General features: G+C 45.7%; 1 protein-coding gene across 3 annotated transcripts in view; it reads left to right on the forward strand.

Moving 5' to 3' along the window:
* Positions 1–3397: 3397 nt before the first annotated feature.
* Positions 3398–26368, forward strand: part of LOC144733845 (scavenger receptor cysteine-rich domain-containing protein DMBT1-like) — a 148708-nt gene continuing 125737 nt past the window's right edge. For 2 of the 3 annotated variants that reach the window (XM_078615848.1, XM_078615850.1), the window contains exons 1-3: positions 3398–3522; positions 3689–3718; positions 22461–22493. In XM_078615848.1, coding sequence (XP_078471974.1) covers positions 3462–3522; positions 3689–3718; positions 22461–22493 — 124 coding nt within the window. In that variant the 5' untranslated portion in view covers positions 3398–3461. The remainder of the gene's footprint in view (positions 3523–3688; positions 3719–22460; positions 22494–26368) is intronic. The other variant, XM_078615849.1, reaches the window with a different exon arrangement.

Genomic DNA, 26368 nt, shown 5'->3' on the forward strand with positions numbered 1-26368 from the left:
TAGCAGCGGGGGGGGCGATTGATGATGTTAGTCCGGCCGTTAGTATTATCGAGGGAGGGATCTCGGGGGCTAGCGACCCCCACACACGTTCTATTGCATGTTTTACCACAAGTGTGATGATGTGTGGTTAATGCAGAATTGATGATGCCTTGTCATGTGTGTCTATTCGGAGTTTGAACATTTTAACACTGATGAATTGAGCCTTATGAGGTTGCAAGTTTGTATTTTGCCCAATCGGTTTCAAAGACAATGCATACATTATTATCGAAGCACGTTCGTTTGCATGTTTTATCACAAGTGTGATAATGTGTGGTTAATGCAGAATTGATGATGCCTTGTCATGTGTGTCTATTCGGAGTTTGAACATTTTAACACTGATGAATTGAGCCTTATGAGGTTGCAAGTTTGTATTTTGCCATACTCTCTGGTTCTTTCGGTAAAGTCACGTAGGTATAAATAAAACAAATCATGACGTTTCGATTGCAACACAAGCAATCGTCATCAGGTTGGAAAACCACAGTAAGAAAAATTAAGCAAAAAGGTTAGCGTACATCAATAGGGATTACCGTTGGTAGGGCTATTTTAATCATAAACACAATAGACAGGAATGACAAGGTCAAAGGGCTCGCATAATGAACATGCATAATGTACGTTGCCTCAGTAATCCCCCCCCCCCACATTGTGCAAGAGCGCAGAAGGGTGTTCAACACAACTACGCCTCTATATAAGAAACGAAACAGTAAGACTTCTCCACAAAGCTGGCTGTCGCCTGATGAAGCTAGTTGTAATTACTGGCGAAACGTCGTACTCAGTTTGTAAATGTTGTGGCTTGGTACACCAACACGACGGTGTGCTGTACTAGTGTAGTGGAGTAAACGCACGCGGGGTTTTACAAGCAGGGTTTGCACCCTGCATGTCTGAGCTGCGGACAGTGAAGTCACACCAGGACAAGCAGGTGCGACATGAGGTCGATCCAGAGAGAGACGACCAATTAATGTGCATAGCTGTGATTCGCTAGCTGCAAATGCATGCGCGGTACAGGCGCTAGCTTGACGGGAGATTGAAGCGATAGCAGCAGATGCCACGTGCAAGAAGCAGAACTCTGTCATTTCTGGATATTCTGCTCGAACGGGGTAGAAATGATAAAATAACACACAGTGTTTACCGAAAGAAAACGCATACTGATGCCTATCTGAATGCATTCACACCATCACCCTGCACATGAAATCTGCTCTTATCAGGACGCTCATTCAACGAGCTAAGAAAGTGTCGGATGGTGAGAGTCTGAGAAGTGAAATTCAACATGTTAAAGAAGCGCTGCAAATGAACGGTTACAATGATACACAAATCAACAGGGCATTGCATACCAAAACCAAATCAAATAACACGAGCATTGAAACTGCCCATTGCGGGAGTAACTGATCAACTAGCCAGATGTTTGGAAAAACAAAACATCCAAGTCAGATTTGGCACGGTACATAAAATACAGATTTTAATATATGGTACAAAAGATGCATTACCGAAGCTATCAACAGAAGGTGTATACAGGATTAACTGCACTTGTGGTAAATGTTATGTTAGGAAAGCAGGACGAATGATCAGCACGAGACGAAAAGAACATAACAGAAATATTAAATTCTCCCAAATACAACTGTCAGCAGTAGCAGAACACGCGTACCAACAAGGACACTCAATTGATTTTGATAATGTTGAAGTTCTGTGCAAAACCAGCTACTACTGAAACAAATCAAAATAACTTTAACCGTTCGGATAGCTACCGTCTTAGTGCTGCGTGGAAGCGAATAATCAAATGATACTTGATTTAAATGCATGCCTACAAAGGGCAGCGTACTTCAGTAGGGATTACCGTTGGTAGGGCTATTTTAACAATAAACACAATAGACAGGAATGACAAGGTCAAATGGCTCGCATAATGCACATGCATAATGTACGTTGCCTCAGTAATCCCCCCCAACATTGTGCAAGAGCGCAGAAGGGTGTTCAACACAACTACGCCTCTATATAAGGAACTAAACAGTAAGACTTCTCCACAAATCTGGCTGTCGCCTGATGAGGCTAGTTGTTATTACTGACGAAACTTCATACCCAATTTGTAAATATTGTGGCTTGGCTCTCCAACACACCGGGGTGCTGTGCTAGTGACGAATTGGCATGTTCTGTTTACGTGACAACCCAACCCTTAGGGGCCGTCCATAAATGACGTCACGCACCTAGAGGGGGGGGGGGGGGGTCAGACATTTGTGACGATGTGTGACGAGGGGGGGGGGGGTTGAGAAATGTGACGTCACGTAAAAATGCGCAACTATAAATAAATATAAACAACACGTTCTATTAACATACTTTTCACATTAAATACGCACTACAATGACAATAGTTTAAAGCGATTTGAAGCATGTTTTATATATTTGGGGGGGGGGGGGCAGAGCTTTGTGACGTCATCTTTGAGGGGGGGTCTGATTTTTTGTAACGTCGTGTGACGAAGGGGGGGGGGGGGGGTCAAAATCGTCCAAAATCGCGTTACGTCATTTATGGACGGCGCCTTACTAGTTGGCTTTGTCGGGTGGTGGTGGGTTTTAACGACACATATATATACGCGCTCTAACCCAAAAAACCTCTACCATGTAGTTCATGGTGCATGATATTGATGCTCCACCACCAACACTCTATGGGCATGCGTCCGTGGTATGAGCATGCTCGCTCTGCGTGCTTGTTCTTTATGGTGTTTACATTTTTGAAAAACAACCAATTCTGGACCAACCTGGCTTCGGGTGTAATTTTATTTTGTTGCAACCTGTAGTCTGTATTTTCTTCTGAAAAAATGGGACATTGTGAACAGGTGTTCCATTGTGACTCACAGCATGCGAGGAGAGGTGAGCATTCCCAACACCGTGCCAAGTCGTGGGGGTTAATTTAAACCATTATTTGCCACTCGGGTCAGTGACGTATCATATATAAACGGCTAAATATTCCCGGAAGATTAGACGATTTTTTTTAATCTTGACTTGAAGCGTTCGTGACTGCAGGAATCCATACTCTTTGGTTCTTTCGGTAAAGTCACGTAGGTATAAAATAAAATAAATCACGACGTTTCGATCGCAACACAAGCTATAACACAATATATGTGCTGCACTTCAAGTTACTCGTACGTTATTTATATTTTAATTATTTATATTTAGTGACTCGCTTACTTTTTTCGATGTTGCACTTCTATTGTTGTTGAAATGTTTGTTGTTATAACTTTACTGATCCGACCCCTATCCGTGAAAAAGAGATTCATAGCTCATCGGATTCCTCCTCCCTCCTCTTCCTCCCTCCTCCCCCACCCTTCCCCCTCCCTCCTCCCTCCCCCCGCCCTACCTCATTCCTCCTCCTCCAGTCGAAACAAATATTCGGATATTTGTACAGAGCGCAGTTTGAGGTGTTGAGCTTGATCGGCGGACATGGCAGCGGGGTGGCGTTGTCCGCATCTTCTGCTGTGGATTTTACTCACAGCCCACACGGGTACGTGACTTGCTAATTACGCTTACAAGTTAAACAAACAAAAACACATCACTTTCACGCGGTCTCTATAACGCATTGCAATAGGCATAGCGAGTATACTTATAATTGCAATCAACACGAAAGTATTTTATTTGCTAAAGATGAATATTCGTATTTGTTTGTGCAGGTGACGCACAGACCACGACAACATATCCACGTAAGTCGCACCGCCTCGTTTTGCTGCAGACGTTCAGCATGTTGGGACAATTACAATATTGTACTAAATAACGATACGAAATTAGCATTCGCTTTTTAGTTGTGTGAATTATATAGGTAACAATATATACAAGTTAGACACTACGTCTCCTTCAATCTTTCCCTTCACGTTAAACAACTAAATATTAATCTTTACACATCCCGTCAGCCACATGGCCTTGTGGGAGTGCACGTCTTCAGCAGCATTGGTTCAACATAAGCAAATAACTCTGGGCCGGCTTCAACAATCAGTGTCTCATCAGCAGAGCCGGGCTTCGCTTGAACCGATTGTCTGGTGCGTATTTACAAGGACCCTGTCTATTGGATACGAGTCCTAGTGTGGTGCAAACCTGGGATAGCATCGTTTTGCAGAATGTAAGCAGGGTCAGAGATGGGAAGGAGGTATCGTCTACTTATCTGTTTAGATTTGACAGGTCAATTTGTCAATTTCCTTGACGGTCATCATATTACAAATGTGAACTGTATAATGCCGGGATTTTTAATAGAGCATCAATCACAAAACATGGTTCACTCACTTGTACAATATAATTGAATACAGTTTATTTACTACTATAGTTACTCAATAATGTCAGTGTGTAACGCGCGTGACGTCACTCCACGTCGCCGAGCCCCCCTCATTAATACTCACGAACAGGTGACGTCCTCCAAATGGACACCCCCCCCTTCATTAATAATAATTAGCGGGTGACGTCACTCCACATGGGAGGGCGAGGCGCCTCCTCCCCCCTCCTCGGCGTCTACTTACAACCCTCACTACAAAGGCAGAACCCTCACGTCACGCGATCTCCGTAACGCTATTGAAACATAGAAGTGTTGTGTACTTAATGACGACGTGAAGGCAGGTATTCATGTAAGGGCTTGCGCCGGTTTATTAATAAGGGTTGAGACAACTTCACCAGAGGTAGGTGCCCTACACTGGGTCCTTCACGTGGACCCTCGGCTCTGTCTGTCCCTAGCTCGGCTAGCTCTTGGGCTCTCTACCTCGAGTCGGATCGGGGGATCAGCCAACACCGACCGACCGGGAAGAGCAGCACCTTCCACAACTTCAGCCAGCTACTCTCCAGACTCCCTGAGCTCTATCCCTGGCTGTCTCTTCAACCTCTCTCCATCCGGGCTCCCACAATGACCCCGCTTTCGTCACGGGGTCCCCCTTAAATATCACAAGGAGACATGACGTCATCGCACCGCATAGCGCGCATGACGTCACGTCCCCATTTACTCCTCTACAGAAGTAAAAAAGACGTCTTGATGAACAAGGGATTATAATCTTTTAATGAAATAAGTCTGCGTCACGGCAGCCTTACAAATTGCGCATGAATGGATGCAATAAATATTACGTCACGCGTTGCTTTTCGCTTTTTTTTTTGTTTCAGATTTACTGCTATAGGCTAGTATATAGAAAACCTGCACAAGTGCATTGCAAACACACACAGAATAGGCATTACCCTTTCCGGCGATAATGCAACAGGAAGTGTCAAGATGTTTAAACACCAAATAGATGCACCTATCGCAAGACATCATGGTTGCGGTAAAACATGCAAACAAGCACGCTCGGAAAAAATGTATTGTCTTTGTTTCTGATTGGCCTACACCAGAGACAGCCTCCTTCGTGACCTTGTGTCACCACCAGTCTTAGACCAGATAATGCCAAAAGGCGAGATGTACAAAGACAATACAATTATCAAAGCATTGATAGCTCGGGTTGAGCAGTTATATATTGCAATAGGTGTCTATTTGGTGTTTGAACATCTTAACACCTCCTATGTTCAGATGTTTTGTTGATTTTTAACGAGTGAAAATATTCAAAGATAACACCAAATACCACGTGTTGTCCAGCACGTCGATTGACACGTGCAAAGTAAAGCACATAAACGCACCTGAAATGTCGGTATAGCAAACCCCCATTTTCTCTAGCGGGTTTAGCTATCGCGGTATTAGGGCTTTTTCACGCCTAAATGTATTGAGGTACAGTTTGCTGATCGCACCCCCGCGAGATTCCTGCTGCACGGCATCGTAACTGCACTGCTCGCGATGATGACGCCGCCGCTGCTGCCGTGGAAGAAGAACGCACGAGGCGCCATTTTGTCTCCATCTCGTCTCACACGCGGCCCCAATGCGGGTCCCAGGCCACGTGGCGGCATTCCCAGCCTCGAGTGAGGAGGAGGCAGCGAGGGTTGAGCCATCTGCGATGTTTTCCCATAGTGTACTACAATACTGTACACGGATACTACGTTTGCATTATTGGCCACGGGTAAAATACTCAAACTCCAAATATATATTTTTTTAAATGTCTGTATACAGTATTGCACACTACATTTTTTTTCATTGTATTCAAGTTATGTTCAACACTCGACAATATTAATCATATTTTACATGAAAAAATACTTCCTGTTTAATGTTTGGGTTGATCTACATCATTCGACCTCCTTTGCCAGTACCAAAATACAAAAATAGGTTTCAATTATAGATTTGAAGCTTTCGTGACTGCAAGGATCCATATTCTTAGGTTTTCCGGTAAAGTCACGTAGGTAAAGCATTAAAATTAATAAAAGTAAAATAAAATATAATTTTTTGTTGCTATTTCATTTATACCTGATGATGATTGCTTGTGTTGCAATCGAAACGTCGTGATTTTTATTTTATTTTACTTTTATTAATTTTAATTTTTTACCTACGTGACTTTACCGAAAAAACATAACAATATGAATAAAAATAGGGTTTTTCCCCTTTTTTCAGGCAACCAAAGATGCCAAAAGGCGTCCTCTGGTCTAGCACCAATTGAGACGAGGCTCAAAAGAAAGCCTTCTCTGATGTGGACCAATCAGTGTCAAGGACAATGCATATATTATCAGTGTGTTTTTTGTTTGCATTTTGACCACACGTATTGTGGTTAATGCAGACATGATTCCTCGTAAAAAGGTTTCAGTTTTGTTGCCAGCAAAAAGGGGAAAACCCCTATTCTTATGAAGGGTTGATGTTTGGGCACGAGTCGAACTCCATTGGACCAGCGGGCCGATTTGGATTCAAATGCACCTCCCACGGGCCACACAAGTGAAAAGCATAATAATACTGCATTAATTTACTGAAAATCAGCTGTATAAAAACGGGAAAGCTAAATCCATGGCAACAAAACCACGTAAAGTTTAAAACGCTTAAACATTTTTTTTGTAATTGCATCAAAGTTCAGAACAATCGGATTGGGATCTCGCTACCTTTCATTGCTTGTGTAGTGGATTCAACTGAGTCGCAGACGTACTCTTTGGAGGCAACACATTTATTAATACCAACACACGGGGTAATTACCCCTTAACACTATAACAACCTATGGTGGTGGACCACCAGGCTAACTGCACTAATTACACAGTAACTAGCTACAATGGACCGGACCACAGCTTGAGTCCAGGCCCACGTGTTGGACTCTGTAGGAAGTAGAAAGTAGATTAAGGTTTCTTCAGGATGAACAACAGCAGCCGGTCCCTTTCGGGGACCCGGCTTATATCCTCCGTGGAGTGGCTGGCTCCGTTCTTAGCCACGATCACCTTCGAGAACCCTCGAGCAGGATCTTGGCCCTAACATGTGACCACCCCTAGCCCCCACTTGGGGGCCCTGTGTAGACTTAACCGGTCACGTGTCCTCTGGGGTCAACCAGAGTGCCACGGCCTATAGTATCCCCATTCCCTGTGGCCAACACTCTCACACCGTATCCTGTAGGGGTCGGCACTGCACTTAGAGCGTGGTGCCATTCAGCGCTGTCAGTCAGCGCTCACCGAGCACCCTCCAGGGCCGGTACTCCACCCACATACACGTGGTTCCAGCGATGTCAATACACCGCACACCGTGCCTCTCTAGAGCCGGCATTACACAGTGACATCCGTGATCTCACTACATCACCCCCACTTTGTAACACTCAGCCGTCTCGGCTGCCACCTCCCCCTATTAAAATGAACAAGGTGACTAGCAATATAAAGTGAATAAAGCGAGTAAAACCCCTATGTGTGCCTCGACAATAACAATTAACAAATAAATACCCAAGCCCACCTATACAATACATACACTATCTACCAGAGGTGGGACAAAGTCATTGTTATGCAAGTCCAAGTCGAGTCGCAAGTCATCAAATTCATGACTCGAGTCTGACTCGAGTCCAAGTCACATGACTCGAGTCCACATCTCATAGGTGGGACAAAGTCATTGTTATGCAAGTCCAAGTCGAGTCGCAAGTCATCAAATTCATGACTCGAGTCTGACTCGAGTCCAAGTCACATGACTCGAGTCCACACCTCTGCTATCTACAAATGTACAGTAATGAACAGGAAAAATGGCGGAAGTATAGAACAAGAACCACGAGAAAAAACCCAAAATGCAATAAAACACGAATGCTCAGAACCCGCTCCATCACCAACATCTCCCACCCTCACCGTGTAACAACACCCGCACGCACAATAAAGGCCAGGTTCAGCCAATGACCGATACGGCCTGCCGAGTGCGACAACCAACTGATGGTGTGGGAGCGGGTGTGTATGGGGATCACAAAAACCGAAGAGTCTTTGATCAAGTCCGTGTGCCCGGGCCCCCAGGGGAGGTGGGCTCGCTCTCGCTGGAGGTCCCGGAAGAAATATGCAAATGTCCCTTCGAAGCCGGCTCCTCATGAAGAGCAGTCGGCCGGGTGGACGGGTTCTCTCCCGAATCTGGAGGCGACGGCACAGGCGGCGGCTCTGGGGACGTTAGGTGCATGGTACCTAAGAATGGGATCACACGACTCTGCTGAGGACCAACCTCAGCAGAAACACCTCACCTCACCGGACACATCTGACTCGGTCCCTGCGGTGTGGAGATGGAGTGAACTCACGCAGAGTGATGAAAGGCTTGAGGCATGAGGGATGTACAAACCAACTCCCCTGCCCCAAGCGGATCTGGACACACTGTGGTCAAATGACCCGAATCACATCAACCGGCTCTTTCCAGGGTTTAAACAATTTGGGCGATGTACCCACCGGTACCTGTGGACAGTGCAACCAGGCTCCGTCCCCTGGCGCCCACTCATGTGCAGAAGTACGGGAACCCCTCAGCTGCTCATTTTCCAATTGGCGCAAATTGGTATTTTCCCTGGAAGCCTCCCGCACTTCGGAAAGCTTTTGAAGGGTAAAGCGCACGGAGTCAGAAATTTCAGATTTAGCCTTGTTGGGCGCGGCTCGTAACTGGACATCAATCCGGGGGTCGTGTTCTCTCTTGTATATTAAAAACGGTGAGTAGCCGGTAGATGCGTGAGGAGCCATCCTATATGCAGCCAGGACTCCGGGAATATGCAAATCCCAGTCGAATTGGGATTCGCTGATCTGATGGCTCAACATGGAGGTCAGAGTCCTGTGCAGCCGCTCAACCATGCCATCCGTCTGCGGGTGGTACGGTGACGTGAGTACTTTCTTTGTTCCCAACAAATCGCACACCTCCCGCAACAATTTTGAAGAACATGAATTGCCCTGATCGGTCAGAAGATGTTCGGGAGCACCCTTGTCCATTACATAGCCATTAAGGAATGCCTCAGTGATCGTCGTCGCCGACTGGTTGTGGAGTGGCCAGGCCACAAGCCATCGTGATAAATACTCGACTCCCACTAGCAAATACTTATTCTCACATGGGGTAGTGGGAAATGGACCAAGGATGTCCAGAGCAACTAATTCATTTACGCGGGAGACCCGAATCAATTGCAAAGGTGGACAACAGGGTTTCGGCGGTGGTTTCTGCCGCGTGCACTGCACACACCCTTTCAATAAATTAGCGACGTCTTCAGCCATGCCAGGCCAGAAAAAGTCCAGCTTAAGTGTGGCCAATGTCTTATGCACACCCAGGTGCAACAAGCGCTCGTGTACTGCCCAAATGGCCTTACCCCGCAGGGCAGTGGTCACAACAATGTTATAATGGTGCAACCCTCCATCCAGGGTAACTCAAGGGCGGAGCACTCACCAGGGCATCACAAAGGGAACGGAAAGCGGTCTCTTCCTCCGGTCCCCAATAAAATGTTACGCCCTTTGCCGTCAAGGCATGGAGGGGTTTGTCTATGGTGGAAAAGTTTGCGACGAACCGCCGATAGTAGGAGGCAAACCCGATGAAGCTACGGACCTCACTGACCGAAGTGGCCGTAGGCCATGAGCTGACACACTGTGTCTTATCAGGATCCATAGAGATACCTGAACGACTCACAATGTGCCCCAAGTACCGCACGGATTCCCGGAGGAGGTGGCACTTCTGCAGCTTAAATTGCAAATTAGCGGATCGCATTTTCAGGAATACCACCCGCAGTCGTTCGAGGTGTTCCTCGAACGTCCTGCTGAAAACAATAACGTCGTCCAGGTAAATCAAACAGGTATCCCATCGGAGACTGGCCAAAACTAATTCCATTAACCGTTGGAATGTCGCGGGAGCTGAGAAGTCCCATAGGGAACCCATTGAACTGAAACAGGCCCAAAGGTGTCCGAAAAGCGGTATTGGGTTTTGACTCCTCGTCAAGGGGGAGTTGCCAAATTCCGATAGCAGGTCTAATGTGGAAAAATATCGTGCCCCTGCTAAGGCGTCCAGTGGTTCGTCCTCCTAGGGAGTGGATATGCGTCGGCCACAGAGATCTTATTAAGGCGACAAAAATCCACACAAAATCTCAGTGACCCATGGTGCTTTTTAACGAGCATAATGGGAGCCCCCCATGGACTGGTGGAAGGGAAAATAATGTCAGCAGACAACATGTCATTAACAGACGATTTGACATGTTTCTTTTCGGCGGGGCTTAGCCGGAACGGATTTTGACGAATGGGGGCGGCGTCACCCATGTCGATGTGGTGGCGCAACAAATTAGTGCAGCCGACATCATATTTATGTTTGCTGAAAACATTGGAAAATTCAAGTAACAGGGTGCGCAATGCGACAGGTTGTGAACTGGACAGGTCTCTGGATCCGGAACAAAGCAAATCCAGCCATCCTTGATCACGGCCCAAATGCGAATGCGGAGCAGGATCAGTGTTCACATGCCCTATCACTGGCTCCTCCATGGGTGCCGGCGCCACGTGAGCCAGCACGGTCCCCTGTGGGACCACAGCCGTCCGTGATCCCGCATTTAGGACCATGACGCAGGGGTCCCTGTCTCCCCTCACTATCGTCCGTGCCACCGCCAAATCCAAACCCTTCACCGCTGCGTTAGACGGACCCAACAGGACACCATGATCTGTCATACCCACACCGAGAGGTTTCCACAACCGTAGGGGCACCAACATCTGCGACTCTGGCGGTACGTGTACCGTCTGGGTAACCACCGCTTGTACCGTCGCGCAGGCCGTACGTAGACTGCTCGGGGCGGCCAAAAACGCTATGCGGTGGCCCGAAGAAAGCTCAATGCAGCCAGAGAGAGGATGAAACCAAGACTGGCCTGGACAGTTTAATATCTCAAATGAAAATTCTTGCCCAAAGATCCTCCGTTTGCCGCATAGCACGGAACATCAACTGGAAGTAACGGCCGACATTGAACGGGGAGTATGTTATAAATGAGGTCGGAAATGACCATTGCCGATGCCCCTGTATCAACTAGCACCCGAACCTCGACACCCTCGATTGATCCTGTAACCACGGACGACCCGGCCGACGCAGCAACTACCCTATGAGCCAACTCGGACCACTGACCTGGTCCGAGCTCCCGTACAAACCCACCTCCCCTCACCGAACCGACACCCGAATCACAAGAATTGTCAAGCGTGGCGCGGTGAGTCGTGTGTAATGTGTGTGGGGGCCGAGCATGTGTGGTGCCGCGACTTGCCAGAGAATGCTGTGATGACTTGGGAACTTGGGTATCGTCCGGTCGAGGTCCTGATTCGCGCTGCCGCGGAGCCCGGCACCATGAAGCAACGTGGCCCCGGAAGCCACAGTTGTAACAGGTCACGAGGGCCGTCGCCGGCCTTGGTTGCTCCTGTTTTCGCGTCGTGTACTGGGTTGGACCTCATTCTGTGGGATCACACGCACCCCCCAGCCGTCTCCCCTCAGGAGGCCCTGGTCCTTGATAACACAACCACCTAGAACAGGTTTGTACCGCTTCCCACCGAGGGGCGGGGTTCTGTGGGATCACACACACCCCACAGCCCCCTTCCCTCAGGAGGCCTGGTCAGGGATGACACAATCACCCGCACCGGTAAGTGTGTTCCAACATCACCACCACACATGCGCGGGTGAACCGGGTGGGGGTGGTGGGGGAGAGGGAGTGGTGGGGGTGGATGTCTGGGCGAGGGCATCGAGAGGTGGGGTTAGAATGTGTGGGAAAAGAGAGTTGGATTGAGATAGAAGCTTTAAAACTAAAATGTATAATAGCTCGTAAATATTAAAACATGTGGCACGCCGGAGGAATGGGCTTTAGGCGCTGGGTCTGGCCCGTGGGCCGTATGTTTGACACCCCTGATGTATGGTAACTTCAAACAACAGGATGGGGTGGGTGTCATTCGGAACCGTCAACCAAACTCGAGTTTTCCTATTGGTTGCTTTTGAGTTTGTAGATCGCGGATTTGCTGACTGCGACTATTTTCAAGGATGTAACCAGACCTATGATGAGCAAGGGTTTGTGCGTGCTACGATTCATGCAGTGGTAACACCAAGGAGTGCGTGGCGTTGAATTACAACTTGAGCCCCTTTTATGGGGTCTATGATTTTCTCTCATTACAAATGAATAGCAACGTAAATGGCATTGGCCAGACATACAAATTTTCACAAAAAACATCTCAAGGTGACGAGATGTTATCTTCCTCGCCTGATATGCAGGAAGTCGTGGGTTCGATCCCAACCCTGATGCCTGCTGCATGTTCTCCCTGTGGTCGTGTGTATTTTTCTCCGGGTCCTCCTGTTTTTCCATCCAGATTTACAAACAACTGCTTAAATAATGTCTGCTATAAATTTCCACACGATGCTAAGCTACTTCCTTCAGCTGTCATTTGTGGCAAGGTCATTTCTGAAAAAAGGAGCTAATAGCTCAGTGGGCCTTACCTGGTAAAATAAAATATTTTATCATGAGGCCTCCTTTGCCAGTACCAAAATATAAGAATAGGGTTGTCCCCTTTTTTCTGGCAACAAAACTGAAACCTTTTACAGGGAATCATGTCTGCATTAACCACAAGACTTGTGGTCAAAATGCAAAAAAAAACATACTATGATAATATATGCATTGCCCTTGAAACTGATTGGTCTACACCAGAGACAGCTTTAGACCAATCAGTTTCAAGGACAACTTTCTGTCTCTGGTGTAGATCAATCAGTTTCAAGGACAATGCATATATTATCAGAGTATGTTTTTTCGCATTCTGACCACAAGTATTGTGGTTAATGCAGACATGATTCCTCGTAAAAGGTTTCAGTTTTGTTGCCAGAAAAAAAGGGGAACAACATTCCTAAAATATTTTAGTTAATAATTCTTTACAGATGTTTTACGGGAAGATATCCAACAGACAATGGTTATGTTCAAGATGTCAGTTTATTTTTAAGCTTCCCTCATCACCAATTTTTTCTAAAGTCACACAATCCCCCATAGAGTAGTGTGGTTAATGCAGACTGGATGCAATGGAATGGGTGTCTAATTGGTGTTTGAACATCTTAAAACCTGTAGAATTGCCGCAAAGCATACATCCAATTTGTGTTTCATCACCTTGATACCGACAAAAAGGTTCCCGTAGGTTAAACTGCCAACCAGAGCGATTTAAGGTTTGATATTTAAAATTGCCTTGTGCCGTTCGCCTTTTAGCGTTGTTCTCTATTCTAATACCGGTGCAGAGACTAGACCATAGAGGAGGTTGTCTCTGGTGTAGGCCAGTCAGTTTCAAGGTCAACGCATACATTATTATTATTATCACAGTACATTCGTTTGCATTTTTTACCACCAGTATTGTGTGGTTCATGCAGAATTGATGCTTTGTGATAATACAACTCCCGTATTCTTGCAGGACGGGGTAAAACCTATTATTTTCTCACAATATTGATACAGGCAAAATGGGTTCCGTAGATTTGAATATAGCTTATTCAGCCCTTGCTTGACAAGGCGCACAAGAATCGCTGGCAGTGTGCATTGAAAATGTTTTTTTCCCCACGTGCAAAATCGTCACCCAGGCATTACCTGAACTGATTGTTTAACACCGGGCTTGTGTTACAAAACATACTTCACCCGTTCCATTTAGGAACGGGGTTTGGTTTACTCCTCTGCTTTGGTCTTTCATTGCATCATCCCCTTTTGACTCTTTGGGTCTGTTTTATTTTACGACTAGAGGGTTATCTGAGGCTTAAATCACTCGAGTCATCAGATCATAATATTCGATTGCATTTTCCGGCCCGGCAACCGAAATTGTTTTGTATATTATTTTAACCACCAATTTAACGCATAATTTCCTCAGAAAAAACGATACCTGTGATGATTATATTGAACCATGTGAAAAAGAGCTTTATAGTTCATGAGATTTTTCCAGTCTAAATAAGGATTCTGATTCTGTAGGTGATGCATGGGAATGTAAATGTTTATACAGTTCACAAATATAACTATGTTGCTATTAACTCTGGTGACATTGCTTGTGCTCCATAAGAGGTATTTTGGGTTAGATCGCTTAAATATAAATGTGTTGTTAAACCTGCCACCATCCGACACAGCCGATTAATAAGGTTTGACACGTAAACAAAACGTGCCAATGCATTACTAGTTTAGCACGACGGTGTCTTGGAGAGTAAACCCACAATATCTGGATTTCATGACGCCAATAAGGCGTCATGAAATCCAGAAGGGGTATTTAGCCTTTGGGGCTGAACCTAGCCTCCCTAAACTCCCCCAGACCGTCGGAGTAGGGTGGGAAGACACTTGATCTCAGCATGACTCACCCCGTGATCAGTCCAGAGTGCGGACAAAAATGTAATGGCCCCAACTGATACCCCTGGGTGAATACCATGTTAATCGTGTGGCCGTTATCATGGATTGGGCCCTGAATAAACTTAGAAAATCTCATGGAACCCATGGTATCCAAACGGTCTGTAGCCAAACCGTCAGATGGGTCATCCATGTGTTGAAATCCCCCAGCACAATGTGCGAGGGAATTCCAGGAACAAGGGAGAGATAACCTCAGCCAGCTGAGATGTAAATCACCTTTGCTTCCACGTTGCCTTTCAACAAGAGTGAGATACAGGCCCTGATTCCCATTCATGGCACAACGCACGATTATGTATTCAAATGACCCAACTTTGGGACCAGGGCACATGGCACAGATGAGACCAGTCTGAAAGATCACAGCCACCCCGCCACCTCTCGTTTTACTTGGTCTGGGAATATGCAATCTTGATTACCCATCTGGGACTAAATCAGCCAAAGGTTGACTGACTCCAGGTCGACACCAGGTCTCAGTAATAAAAGCTAGGTGAGGACAGCTGATAGCAATCGTGTCACGTACTAAAGGGGCCCATTGCACGACAGACCTAGCGTTCATAAGCATAAACTTTAGTACAGGCTCTTTACCACTAATGCTTCTATTTTGTAGGTCAAGTATAGTAATTATATCCCTAGGCCGATGGGGATGGGCATCTGGGAATCTGGATCTGAGGGTCCAATGCAGACGTGAGATTACGGAGATCGTATGAGTAGACAGTGAATTGGAACCATCAGTCCTCACTGGCTCTAATATTCCAACCTTCATGCAGGGCTCCTCCGTCCACCAGTCAACCCGAAATTCATCAGGGGAAAGGGGATGGAGGCTCCTAAGGTATTGAATTGAGTAGCCCATATCAGGTGATGAGCTTAGCTTAAACAAGACAAGCTGGTTGTAGAGCACAGCAAACTCATCACAGGCCAAGACGGGTAGGTGTGGTGGTAGGACAATCAGATAGTGGTTAATACTGAAGCACCACTCAAGCGATGAGATTAACTGGGTTTGAGTCAAGGTGCAGCTCGGGCAGATCCATGGAGCAGCAGCTCGAGCAGATCCAGGGAGCAGCAACTCGGGCAGATCCAGGGAGCAGCAACTCGGGCAGATCCAGGGAGCAGCAACTTTAGCAGATCCAGGGAGCAGCAGCTCGAGCAGATCCAGGGAGCAGCAGCTCGGGCAGATCCAGGGAGCAGCAACTCGGGCAGATCCAGGGAGCAGCAACTCGAGCAGATCCAGGGAGCAGCAACTCGGGCAGATCCAGGGAGCAGCAACTCGAGCAGATCCAGGGAGCAGCAACTCGAGCAGATCCAGGGAGCGGCAGCTCGGCAGATCCAGGGAGCAGCAACTCGGGGAGATCTAAGGAGCAGCAGCTCGGGCAGATGCAGGGCGCAACAACTCGGCAGATCCAGGGCACAGCAGCTCTGGCAGATCCATGGAGCAGCAGCTCGGGCAGATGCAGGGAGCAGCAATTCGGGCAGATCCATGGCGCAGCAGCTCAGGCAGATCCATGGAGCAGCTGCTCGGGCAGATCTAGGGAGCAGCAGCTCGGGCAGATGCAGGGCGCAGCAGCTCGGGCAGATCCACTGTGCAGCAACTCGGCAGATCCAGGGAGCAGCAACTTGGACAGATCCAGGGAGCAGCAACTCGGCAGATCCAGGGAGCAGCAACTTGGACAGATGCAGGGAGCAGCAACTCGGGCAAATCCAGGGAGCAGCAACTCAAGCAGATCCATGGAGCAGCAGCTCAGGCAGATCCAGGGCACAGCAGCTCGGGTAGATCCAGGGCACAGCAGCTCAGGCAGATCCATGGAGCAGCAGCTCGAGCAAATCCAGGGCACAGCAGCTCAGGAAGATCCATGAAGCAGCAACTCGGGCAGATCCACGGAGCAACAGCTCGAGTAAATCCAGGGCGCAGAAGCTCGGGAGATCCATGGAGCAACAGCTCGAGTAGATCCAGGGCGCAGAAGCTCGGGAGATCCATGGAGCAACAGCTCGGGCAGATCCATGGAGCAGCAGCTCGAGCGGATCCAGGGATCAGCAGCTCAGGCAGGCAGATATCCTCCAGGAAAACACGTAGGCTTTCGCGACCAATATTATCCATAATATAGGTTTTTTGGTTAGACCGTGTATATATAAATGTGTTGTTGATTTGGATTTACTAAAAAAAATACTTATATTGAATGTCTGTTGCCATAACTTTTCCATTTTTAATCCACCCAATATCATGCCTTCATGGTGCCACAAATCACTTACGTTAAGTCAACCGATCACCATGAAAAATATAAGAACCATGAAAAGGAACCGCAGGTTAACATTTATTCGTGCAATTTTGTCTCAACATGTTTATCCAACATATTATAAGTACAAAATACAGAGGGGCTATAAGAAAATAAAGACAGAAACCATGTATGTGTACAATAGGGATACAATACTGGAAGTCTATTTATAATTTGTGGGCAGTACAGGCACAGATTACTTTTTTGGATGTGATTCAAGGTTTCATATTCTTAGGTTTTTTCGGTAAAGTCACGTAGGTAAAACATTACAATTAATGAAAGTAAAATAAAATAAAAATCACGACGTTTCGGAGGCAACACAAGTCTCCGTCATCAGGTGGGACCGTCACAGCCAGATTTGCTGCATCAAGTGAGGCAATGATTCAAGATGTAATCCCATAAAAGCAAGTTGAGGGGGCAGGAGAGGGGGGGGGAGCTCATCAGAATGTGGTAGCCAATGAATGGAACGTATCGGGAGGGAGGGGGGCGGGGCTCAAAGACGGCACGACGTGCCACGTAGAACGCATCGGGAGGGGGAGGGGGGGCGGGGCCAAAAGAATGCACGACGTGGTACACGAGAGTCGGCGGCGTGGACGTGGTTGTGCGCAAGCAACTACTGCTGCACACGCCAACGCATTGGACAGAGAGGGGGAGGGGAGGCTAAAAGAGAGTGTGGGGTGCAAGTGTACGTGGACATGTGTGTGTACAAGCACCTGTTGATACACATGATAGAAAAGAACGAAAATGCCCATGTTTATACCAGTGCTGGCTGAACAATGAAGAGAGTACTGTTAAACACTGGGGATGTTAACACTCGGTAAAGTAAAGTAAAATAGTGCCTGTCAGATAAGATGGTCCAAAAATGTGTAATTAAGTCTTTTTTGCGTGGTTGATAACATCTTTCCAATGATTACTAAGTTTGTACCCATTATCACGGTTGAAATTATGTCTGTGTTTGTATATTTGTATGGCTTCGTGTACACACCTTTGATGGTAGCCAGGAGGTTTGCAGAGAACCTTGGTCTCGGAAAAGACAATTTCATGAGAGCCCACCGAGTTGTAGCAATGATCGGCAACGGCCGAAGAATCAGTTCTGCCGTGTTTCAGATCTGACTTGTGCTCGCGAACACGATCAGAAACATGACGTTTCGTTTCTCCAATGTAGCAATCACCACAAATGCAACTCAATTTGTAGACTCCAGGATACTGTAAGTCAGGAACGACATCCTTCACAGATGGAATCAGATCACTGATTTTATGCACCGTACTGAATCGGACTTGGATCTTATGTTTGTTTAGAATTTTGGAGATATTTTTGGTCACGCCTGCTATGTATGGTAACGTGATAGTTTTGGTCGGAGTTTCATGTGGCTGTTTCTGTGTGGTGGGAGAAACAGCTTGGCGGATAGTGCGGTCAGAGTATCCGTTCATCCTGAGGGCCCGATGTACATGTCTTAATTCACCGGTCAGGTGGTGTTGGTCAGAAATGCCATGGGCTCTGAGGTATAGCGTTTTAATGAGAGAATTCTTTTGAGATGGGTGGTGGTGGGAATCCGGTTTCAAGTAGGAATCTGTGTGGGTGGCTTTCCTGTAGACAGAATGTCCCAAGGATCCGTCAGGCCTCCTCTTAAACAGAATATCCAAGAATGGTAGTTTACCGTCTTTCTCCACTTCCATGGTGAATCTGATGGATGGGTGTCTAGAATTGATGTGGTCCAAGAAGTGGTTCAATGCTGGGAGGCCATGTGGCCAGATGACGAAAGTGTCATCCACATACCTCTTCCACAGGGAAGGACGCAGGGTGGATGTCTGGATGGCGTCTGATTCAAACTTTTCCATGAACATGTTGGCTATAACTGGTGACAAGGGGGAGCCCATAGGGGTACCCTCATTCTGTTTGTAGAAGGTGCCATTCCAGGTAAAATAGGTGTTGGTGAGGCAATGCCTAACCAGCGCAGGTACATTCGAATTCAATCCATGTTGGACTAAGTCCTCAATTATTGTTAGGGTGTCCGGTACTGGGACTTTGGTAAACAAAGATATTACATCAAAGCTGACGAGGATGTCATCAGGAGATAGTACCATGTCCTTAACCATAGAGACTAATTGGGTTGATCTTCTTGGTTCTTTCGGTAAAGTCACGTAGAAGGGAAGTAATAAAATAATAAAAATAAAACATAATAAAATAATTCTCACGACGTTTCGGCCACAACACAAGCAGCCGTCCTCAGGTGAAGACCAGGTCTGTCGAGGCGACAGCGTCTAAATGAAACACCACCCGCTTGGACCGTCTATTTAAGCTGGGTTGGAAGGGGGGGGAAATGCGCCTTGACAAAAGAATCTGCATATCAAGAGGAATTTAGCATATTTATGGGAAATGCAGGAATGCGACTAGTGCTATTTGTGAAATGCGTAGGAGATGGCCGGGGGGTTTTCAAAGTCATATTATGCCCATGCATTATGCAGGATTAGCAGCATCAAAGGGAGGGGGTAGGGGTAGCATTAATAAAGGGAAGGAATGTTAATAGTATGTAGCTGCAGTAACTAAACAACCACGTAAAAAGCTAAAGTATAAACTACATAGTATCATCAGTATGCTAAATATACTCTCAATAAGCTGAGCTACTAACCGTAAGTAATACATTACAATTCTAGGTCGCAAAAAATATAATATGCTTCCAGCTAAACTTTTTAAACTTTTTCCTTACATCACACGGGTCTATCCCGTACTGTATGCTGCCATAGACAAACCCAACATCAAATTGTATACTGTATTACTATACACTACCCTATGTCTTAGAAAAATACATAGTGTAATATTACACGATGTATTATTCTACCCACCCAACTGTATACCACACTGCTGTATATTCACTATACAATTACGATACTATATATGACCTTATACATTGTATTAAACATTACACTTTAATATTATTTATTATTATACAATATGCTATACACTATACCATTGACCGTCGCGTGAAAGGTACTAAGAGGAAGCAACGAAATATGTCAATGGGAGAGTGGTAGTAGGAAGCTTGCAGCGGAGCAAAGAATCCATTCCCTGCGGAGAATACAAGATATATAGTCAATGTCAGTGAGTGGAACGCGGTCTGAAAGTCACCGTAAACGTGGACACAATCAGTTAAGATCCGAAATGGTTTATTACGTCCTTCCAATGATTGCTAAGCCGGAATCCATCTTCTCGGTTGAAATTGTCTCTGTGTTTGTATATGTGGATCGCCTCATGAACGAATCTCTCATGGTAGCCAGATGGCTTGCAGAGAACCTCTGTCTTGGAGAAGTCAATATCATGTGAACCCACTGAATTGTAACAGTGATCTGCCATGGCTGAGGTGTTTGTCCTATCGTGTTTCAAGTCTGCTTTATGTTCACGGATGCGGTCCGAGACATGTCGTTTGGTTTCTCCAATGTAACTGCTACCACAGAGGCAACTTAGTTTGTAGACGCCAGGGTACTGTATGTCTGGAACCACATCTTTTACAGACGGGACCAGATCACAGATTTTATGTACTGTGTTGAATCGGACCTGGATCTTGTGTTTAATCAGGATTTTGGAGATCTTTTTTGTGACCTCAGCAATGTAGGGTAAGGTGATGGTCTTGAGAGGCTCCTCAACCGGATCCTTCTTGATGGTTGGAGTGATGGCTTTGCGGATTGTGTAGTCGGAGTAACCATTAACCTTAAGAGCTTGGCGTACGTGTTTGAGTTCACTGGCAATGTGTTCCTGGTCGGAAATGCATTGGGCTCTATGGTATAGAGTCTTGATGAGGGAGTTCTTCTGGGATGGATGGTGGTGGTAATCCGGTTTTAGGTAAGCATCCGTATGGGTGGCTTTCCTGTAGACAGAGTGGCTCATTGAACCATCAGGTCTCCTTTTAATTAGGACATCCAAAAAGGGTAGATGACACTTTTGTCCTCTGGCCACATGGCCTGCCTGCTCTAGACCAATTTCTCGACCACATCAATTCCATGCACCCAGCCATCAGATTCACCATGGAAGTCGAAAAAGATGCCAAAGAGAATTATTATTTGGCTCATGCCTCACCAAGATTTGTGTTATACCATAGTTACCACAGGTATTCCGAGGGTTTTATTAACCTTTGATCCCCGTCTGTATCACCAGGGATCCGTGCTTCTTATTCAAGTAATATTTTGATATCCTGATGTAATGTGAGGATATATCCGGCTCACTGACGTATCACAACTCGTCACGATGGTTGGCTCTGCCGGTCCTGGTCCATAGCCAATGGGGGAAAGCCTAGGGGCGTGGCCCTGACGTAATGGAAAGGTGACAGCTGTAAGTAGAGGATTGGTTCTGCTGGCTTTGGCCACAGCCAATGGGGAGATGAGTCAGGGGCGTGGTCCCGGGAGCCTACGATGGAGTCTGGAAGATTCCATAGAGGCTAACCAGGATTGGTGGAAACGTACCACGTGACCCGGGTATTAAATAGGGGTGGAGACGAACAACACGTGGTCAAAACTGGAACGAACGGAGGAGGAGGTCACGTGAGAGCGGGGCTCCAAGTTGCCACGTGGCTGCGCGTCTCTCTCTATCCCTCTCACGCTGCCTGTCAGCAGCGTGAAGGAGAGCTGTAATGAAAAGTGAATAAAAGACCGGATTCCAGAAGTCGCCTCAACGACCTTTATTACACTGAGTTTGACGAAATAGCTAAGCTTCGACTTTTTACTGTTGAAAAAATAAATATCACCAGTTGCAATGTTCACCGTCCCTGTTGCTCTCGCCGTCCGTCCGAGGAGATCCGTGGCCCCTGCTGTTTGTCCGTGTTTTATGGCGGCCGTTGAAGCACGGTAGAGCTTTCCCCTGAATCTCATTATCCCCCCGCTCCTTGCACCGGGTTTTTTAAAATTACATTTTATGGCTACTTCCTTGCCCCAGCTCTACATCCAGATCAAACTTATAAAAACAATAGGCAGAATCATTCTTAATATACATTTTTGGAAAAAGGCATATATATATACACAACACACTTCACGTGGCCTCAAAGGGCACCTGGCCTGGCACAGGTGCCGTGGTGACATCACTGTCACTTTGCGAAGAGCGGGAATTGGTGTGTGCATGTGCTCCGTGTGTGTGCGTAATTATGGCAACTCGTTGCCCCCCCCCTACCGGCTAACATCAGGAACTGAGATAAAATATTTTTTTCAATTAATGTTTATTTTAAATTGCAATTACTATAAAACATTTTTTACAGTGTTACATGCAAATGTTCAAGTATGAGTTTAACAATGCTTTCCTTTTTGTTGAACTGGAACACATTTCATAAACACCACCATATCGGAATTTAAATACAATGTAATATTGTGTTCCGATTTACTAACCGTTCTACTTACGAACAGGTCTCAGAAACGAATTATGTTCATAACCAGACCATTTAAACCTGCTGCTCAAGAAACCAGACTTTACTAATCCCAATGACCCAATTATTGTTTATTTGATTCTTTTTCAGCTTTCACAACTTCAACTACATCTGAATCAATGAGTAAGTACAATTTCACTCGTCATTTTACATTGAGCTTGGTTTATCAACGCACATTCAAGCTCTAGAAATAAATACTTTCAAATGTTTAAGTGAAACAATAATTATCATTTTTCGATTTAAAGCTTTCGTGACTGCAGGGATTCATCTTCTTGGTTCTTTCGGTAAAGTTACGTAGAAGGGAAGTAATGAAACAATAAAAATAAAACATAATAAAATAATTCTCACGACGTTTCGGCCACAACGCAAGCAGCTGTCCTCAGGTAAAACCAGGTCTGTCGAGGCGACAGCGTCTGAGTAATTATCATGCCTCATACGGGGGGAGGTAGCACGTGGCAAACAAGATCCTAATCTTGAACTAATATTATTTCTATGGATAGGGGTTGGGGTAGTGATAGGGGTAGTGGGAGGAGTAGTGATAGGGGTAGAGGTGGTGGTGTTGGTAGCGACCTATATTACATCTGTAGGACTCGTACTCTCGTTGTCTTTCTCGTCTCGTTTATTCATGCTTTAGAGTTCACACCTCCTCCTCCTCATCGCTCCATGTCTCTCCGTTCGCTCCGATGCACAACCGTCATCAACAACACTCCATGTCTCCCCGTTCGCTCGCTCCGCTCCGCGATTTCGCTCGCTCTCTCTCCCTCTCTCCCAAGGTCCGTTACTCTGCTGCTACCCTACTCTGTACTCACTCCGTCCACTGCTACCACTGCTACCACTCCAACTCCAACCCCAACCAAGACTGTCGTCTCTCCGTTATGCTGTGCCGTTTATCCCCGCACCAATTAGTCCCCATCAATAATCTCACCCCCTGCTTTGCTACTCGCCCCCAGGCCCCCCAGCCTCATGTGACCATGTTATTGCCGCCAGGCCGGCGCCTGGTCATTAGCCACTCACCCTCCTGACCAATCACCGGCCTGCGTCCTTGGTTACCCCTAACACCTGTCGTGTCTCTTAACGACGTCTCCCTCAATGCCACGACAACAACAACCCCGTCCTCAGATGCCCCCCACTGTACGCTGCTCGATTGCATAGCAACAGACAACAGAACGCGTGGCGCGTGATATTTCAAGTCCGACATCTAATCTCAAACATTCTAAGAGAACACTGAGTGGCAGCTGTCCCTGTGTGGCACACAGTGACTCAGCACCAGCGTGCAAGTGGGCATTGATTCTATCAGGAGGTCCAATGTTTGCTATGTGTTATCCCAGTTGAGCAATTTGTGTTGTCATTTCTCACATTTGTCAAATTGACTATGACACCAGCACACAAACATTATTTAAATGTTTTTTTTACTTCCATAATGAAGCAGAGGACACATATTTAATGGTTAATACACCCAGGTTAATACACCCAGAGTATTAACCAGGCCATCCTGCCATATTCGAACTGCGGACATCTGCAGCAAGCGGCGAATGTACTACTGTTTGGAGATGTCACCGAATAGAGATGTAGACCACGAAGAAAGACTACACTTTTTGTTTCCCCCCTCCTTTTTCGATGGCCAAGTGCTTCGTAAAACACTGATGATGACGATGATGCAGATTATAACTTTCATGACAACTACAATGTTGATTTTAATGAATATCGATAAGTTATAATAATTTCAACTTGGACCATACACAATATTTACCCACTCTCAAAGAGAGAGAGAGAGGAAATGACTTGGAAGTGCAAGTCGCCGCATGTGAGTGGTATGGTAGCTGCCAGGTGATGAGCGGCACTAAATTCCCCCCCAAGCTCTGTGGCCCTCTATGTATGTAGGTGTTATTGGCAAATGAATGAGTGTTTACACGTGGGAGAAAAACCGAAAAACACAGAGAAAACTCACGCGTGCAAGGGACAACACTTTATCCCAAACATATTATTCATTAATTACATTGTTGAGCCAGCTGACCAGGATTTGTATAAACCACGCCCACTTTTTATCCAGTCTTTATGTATCTCTATGAGTCACTGTATTTATATGTATAGTAGATTATCGATTATCCGGCGCACAATTATATACGGCTTCCAACATTATCCTGCGGTCCCAGGCCGATCCGGCAAAACTGGCAAAACAGCTACAAAGGCTGTAACCAGTCCAGCGATCAGCACAGTGTGCCTTGCAAAAAAAGTAGCTATGCCCGATTGCAGTGTCAAATATTATATACAGTACATATAAACTACATACAACAACTTAAACAATCCATAATAGAGGTTTTTTTGGTTATAATCGCGTAAATATATAAATGTGTACTTAAAACCCGCCACCACCCGACACAGCCAACTCGTAAGGGTTGTCACGTAAACAGAACATGCCAATTCGTCACATGCTAGTGACGTGCTAGTAACGAATTGGCATGTTCTGTTTATGTGACAACCCTTACTAGTTGGCTGTCAGGTGGTGGCGGGTTTTAATGACACATTTATATATTTACGCGATCGAACCCAAAAAAACTAAATTATGGATGATATTGGTCGCGAAAGCCTACGTGTAAAACTTAAACAATGACAATACTGAACGCATATAATTTTTTCATGCATAATAACAAATAAAAACTTAAAATATACAGTGCCATCCAGCAAAAAGTTATTCGACTTTCACTGGAGCACCGGTATAAAGGCTGGATCAGTCTGGCAATTGTCAAAAACAAATAATTGAAACAAGAGCGTATAGTATGTATATCACTCCATTCAGAATCTTCGAGATTGGAGTGGTAATTATGGTACAGTAAAAAGGTAACTTTTTAGAGTAGCATTCATAATCAACGTTATTTGGTTAGATCGCGTTATTTATAAATGTGTCGTAACCCTCCACCACCCGACACAGCCAATCAGCAAAAAAGTGTCACGTTGACAAAAGACAAATAGTTCACTGCTTTAGCCCACTGGTGTGTTGAAGCGTGAAACCACAACATTCACAATTTTTGAGTACGCCGTTTCGCTGGTAATTGCATCCAGCATCATCGGGCAATTTGCCAGAATGGTGAGGCTCTGCTCTTGCTCCCGGTCTTAAATAGAGCAGCAGCAGGGTGACGTCATCATTTAACTCATCAGGTGCAACGATTTGAGGCGGAGGGGGGTATTGTAATTATATACTAGATTAGTAATCAGGCAATTGTTACGATGTGAGTTGTAGATTAGTAATCAGTTGTAGTGTGTTATTGTAATTATATACTACGTTAGTAATCAGTTAATTAATTAGTGTTTGATTCCCCTATAATGAATTGTAATATGTATTATTCAATAATACGCTTCCAGGCCGCACTAAGCCTGTAGCTGTCTGAGCGGTTAAGGTTATTTCTATTTCTCTCAATTTCAATGGATTCTCTAATTTGCCTTTGCCAGTAGCAACTAGTTTTACACAACACTTCAACGTTATCAAAATCAATTGAGTGTCCCTGTTGGCAAGCATGTTCTGCCACTGCCGACAGTTGTGTTTGAGATAATTTAATATTTCTCTGGTGTTCTTTTAGTCTTACACAAATGTTACGCCCTGTCTGTCTAATATAGCATCTGCCATATAAACAATTAATCCGATATACACCTTCTGTTTATAATTTAGGTAATTCGTCTTTAGTGCAAGTTACTAGTTTTTGAATTGTGTGTACTGTACCAAATCTTACTGTAATGTTTTGCTTTTGCAAAATACGGGCTAATTTGTCAGTTACTCCTGAATATATGGTATTTTAATTGTTTTAACAATCTGATCGCTTTCAGCAGTGTTGCATTGCGATCGTAATTTGGCATTTAGTGCTCTGTAAATTTGAGCATTATTGTAGCCATTCTGTCTTAGTGCTTCTTTAACATGTTTAATCCCTCTCACTAGACTTTCACCATCTGACACTGTTTTAGCCCGATGCATGAGCGTCTTGATAAGAGAGGATTTCTGAGCTGGG

The sequence above is a fragment of the Lampetra planeri genome, chromosome 48 (assembly GCF_965212315.1).
Source record: "Lampetra planeri chromosome 48, kcLamPlan1.2.h2, whole genome shotgun sequence".
NCBI classification, from domain to species: Eukaryota; Metazoa; Chordata; class Hyperoartia; order Petromyzontiformes; family Petromyzontidae; genus Lampetra; species Lampetra planeri.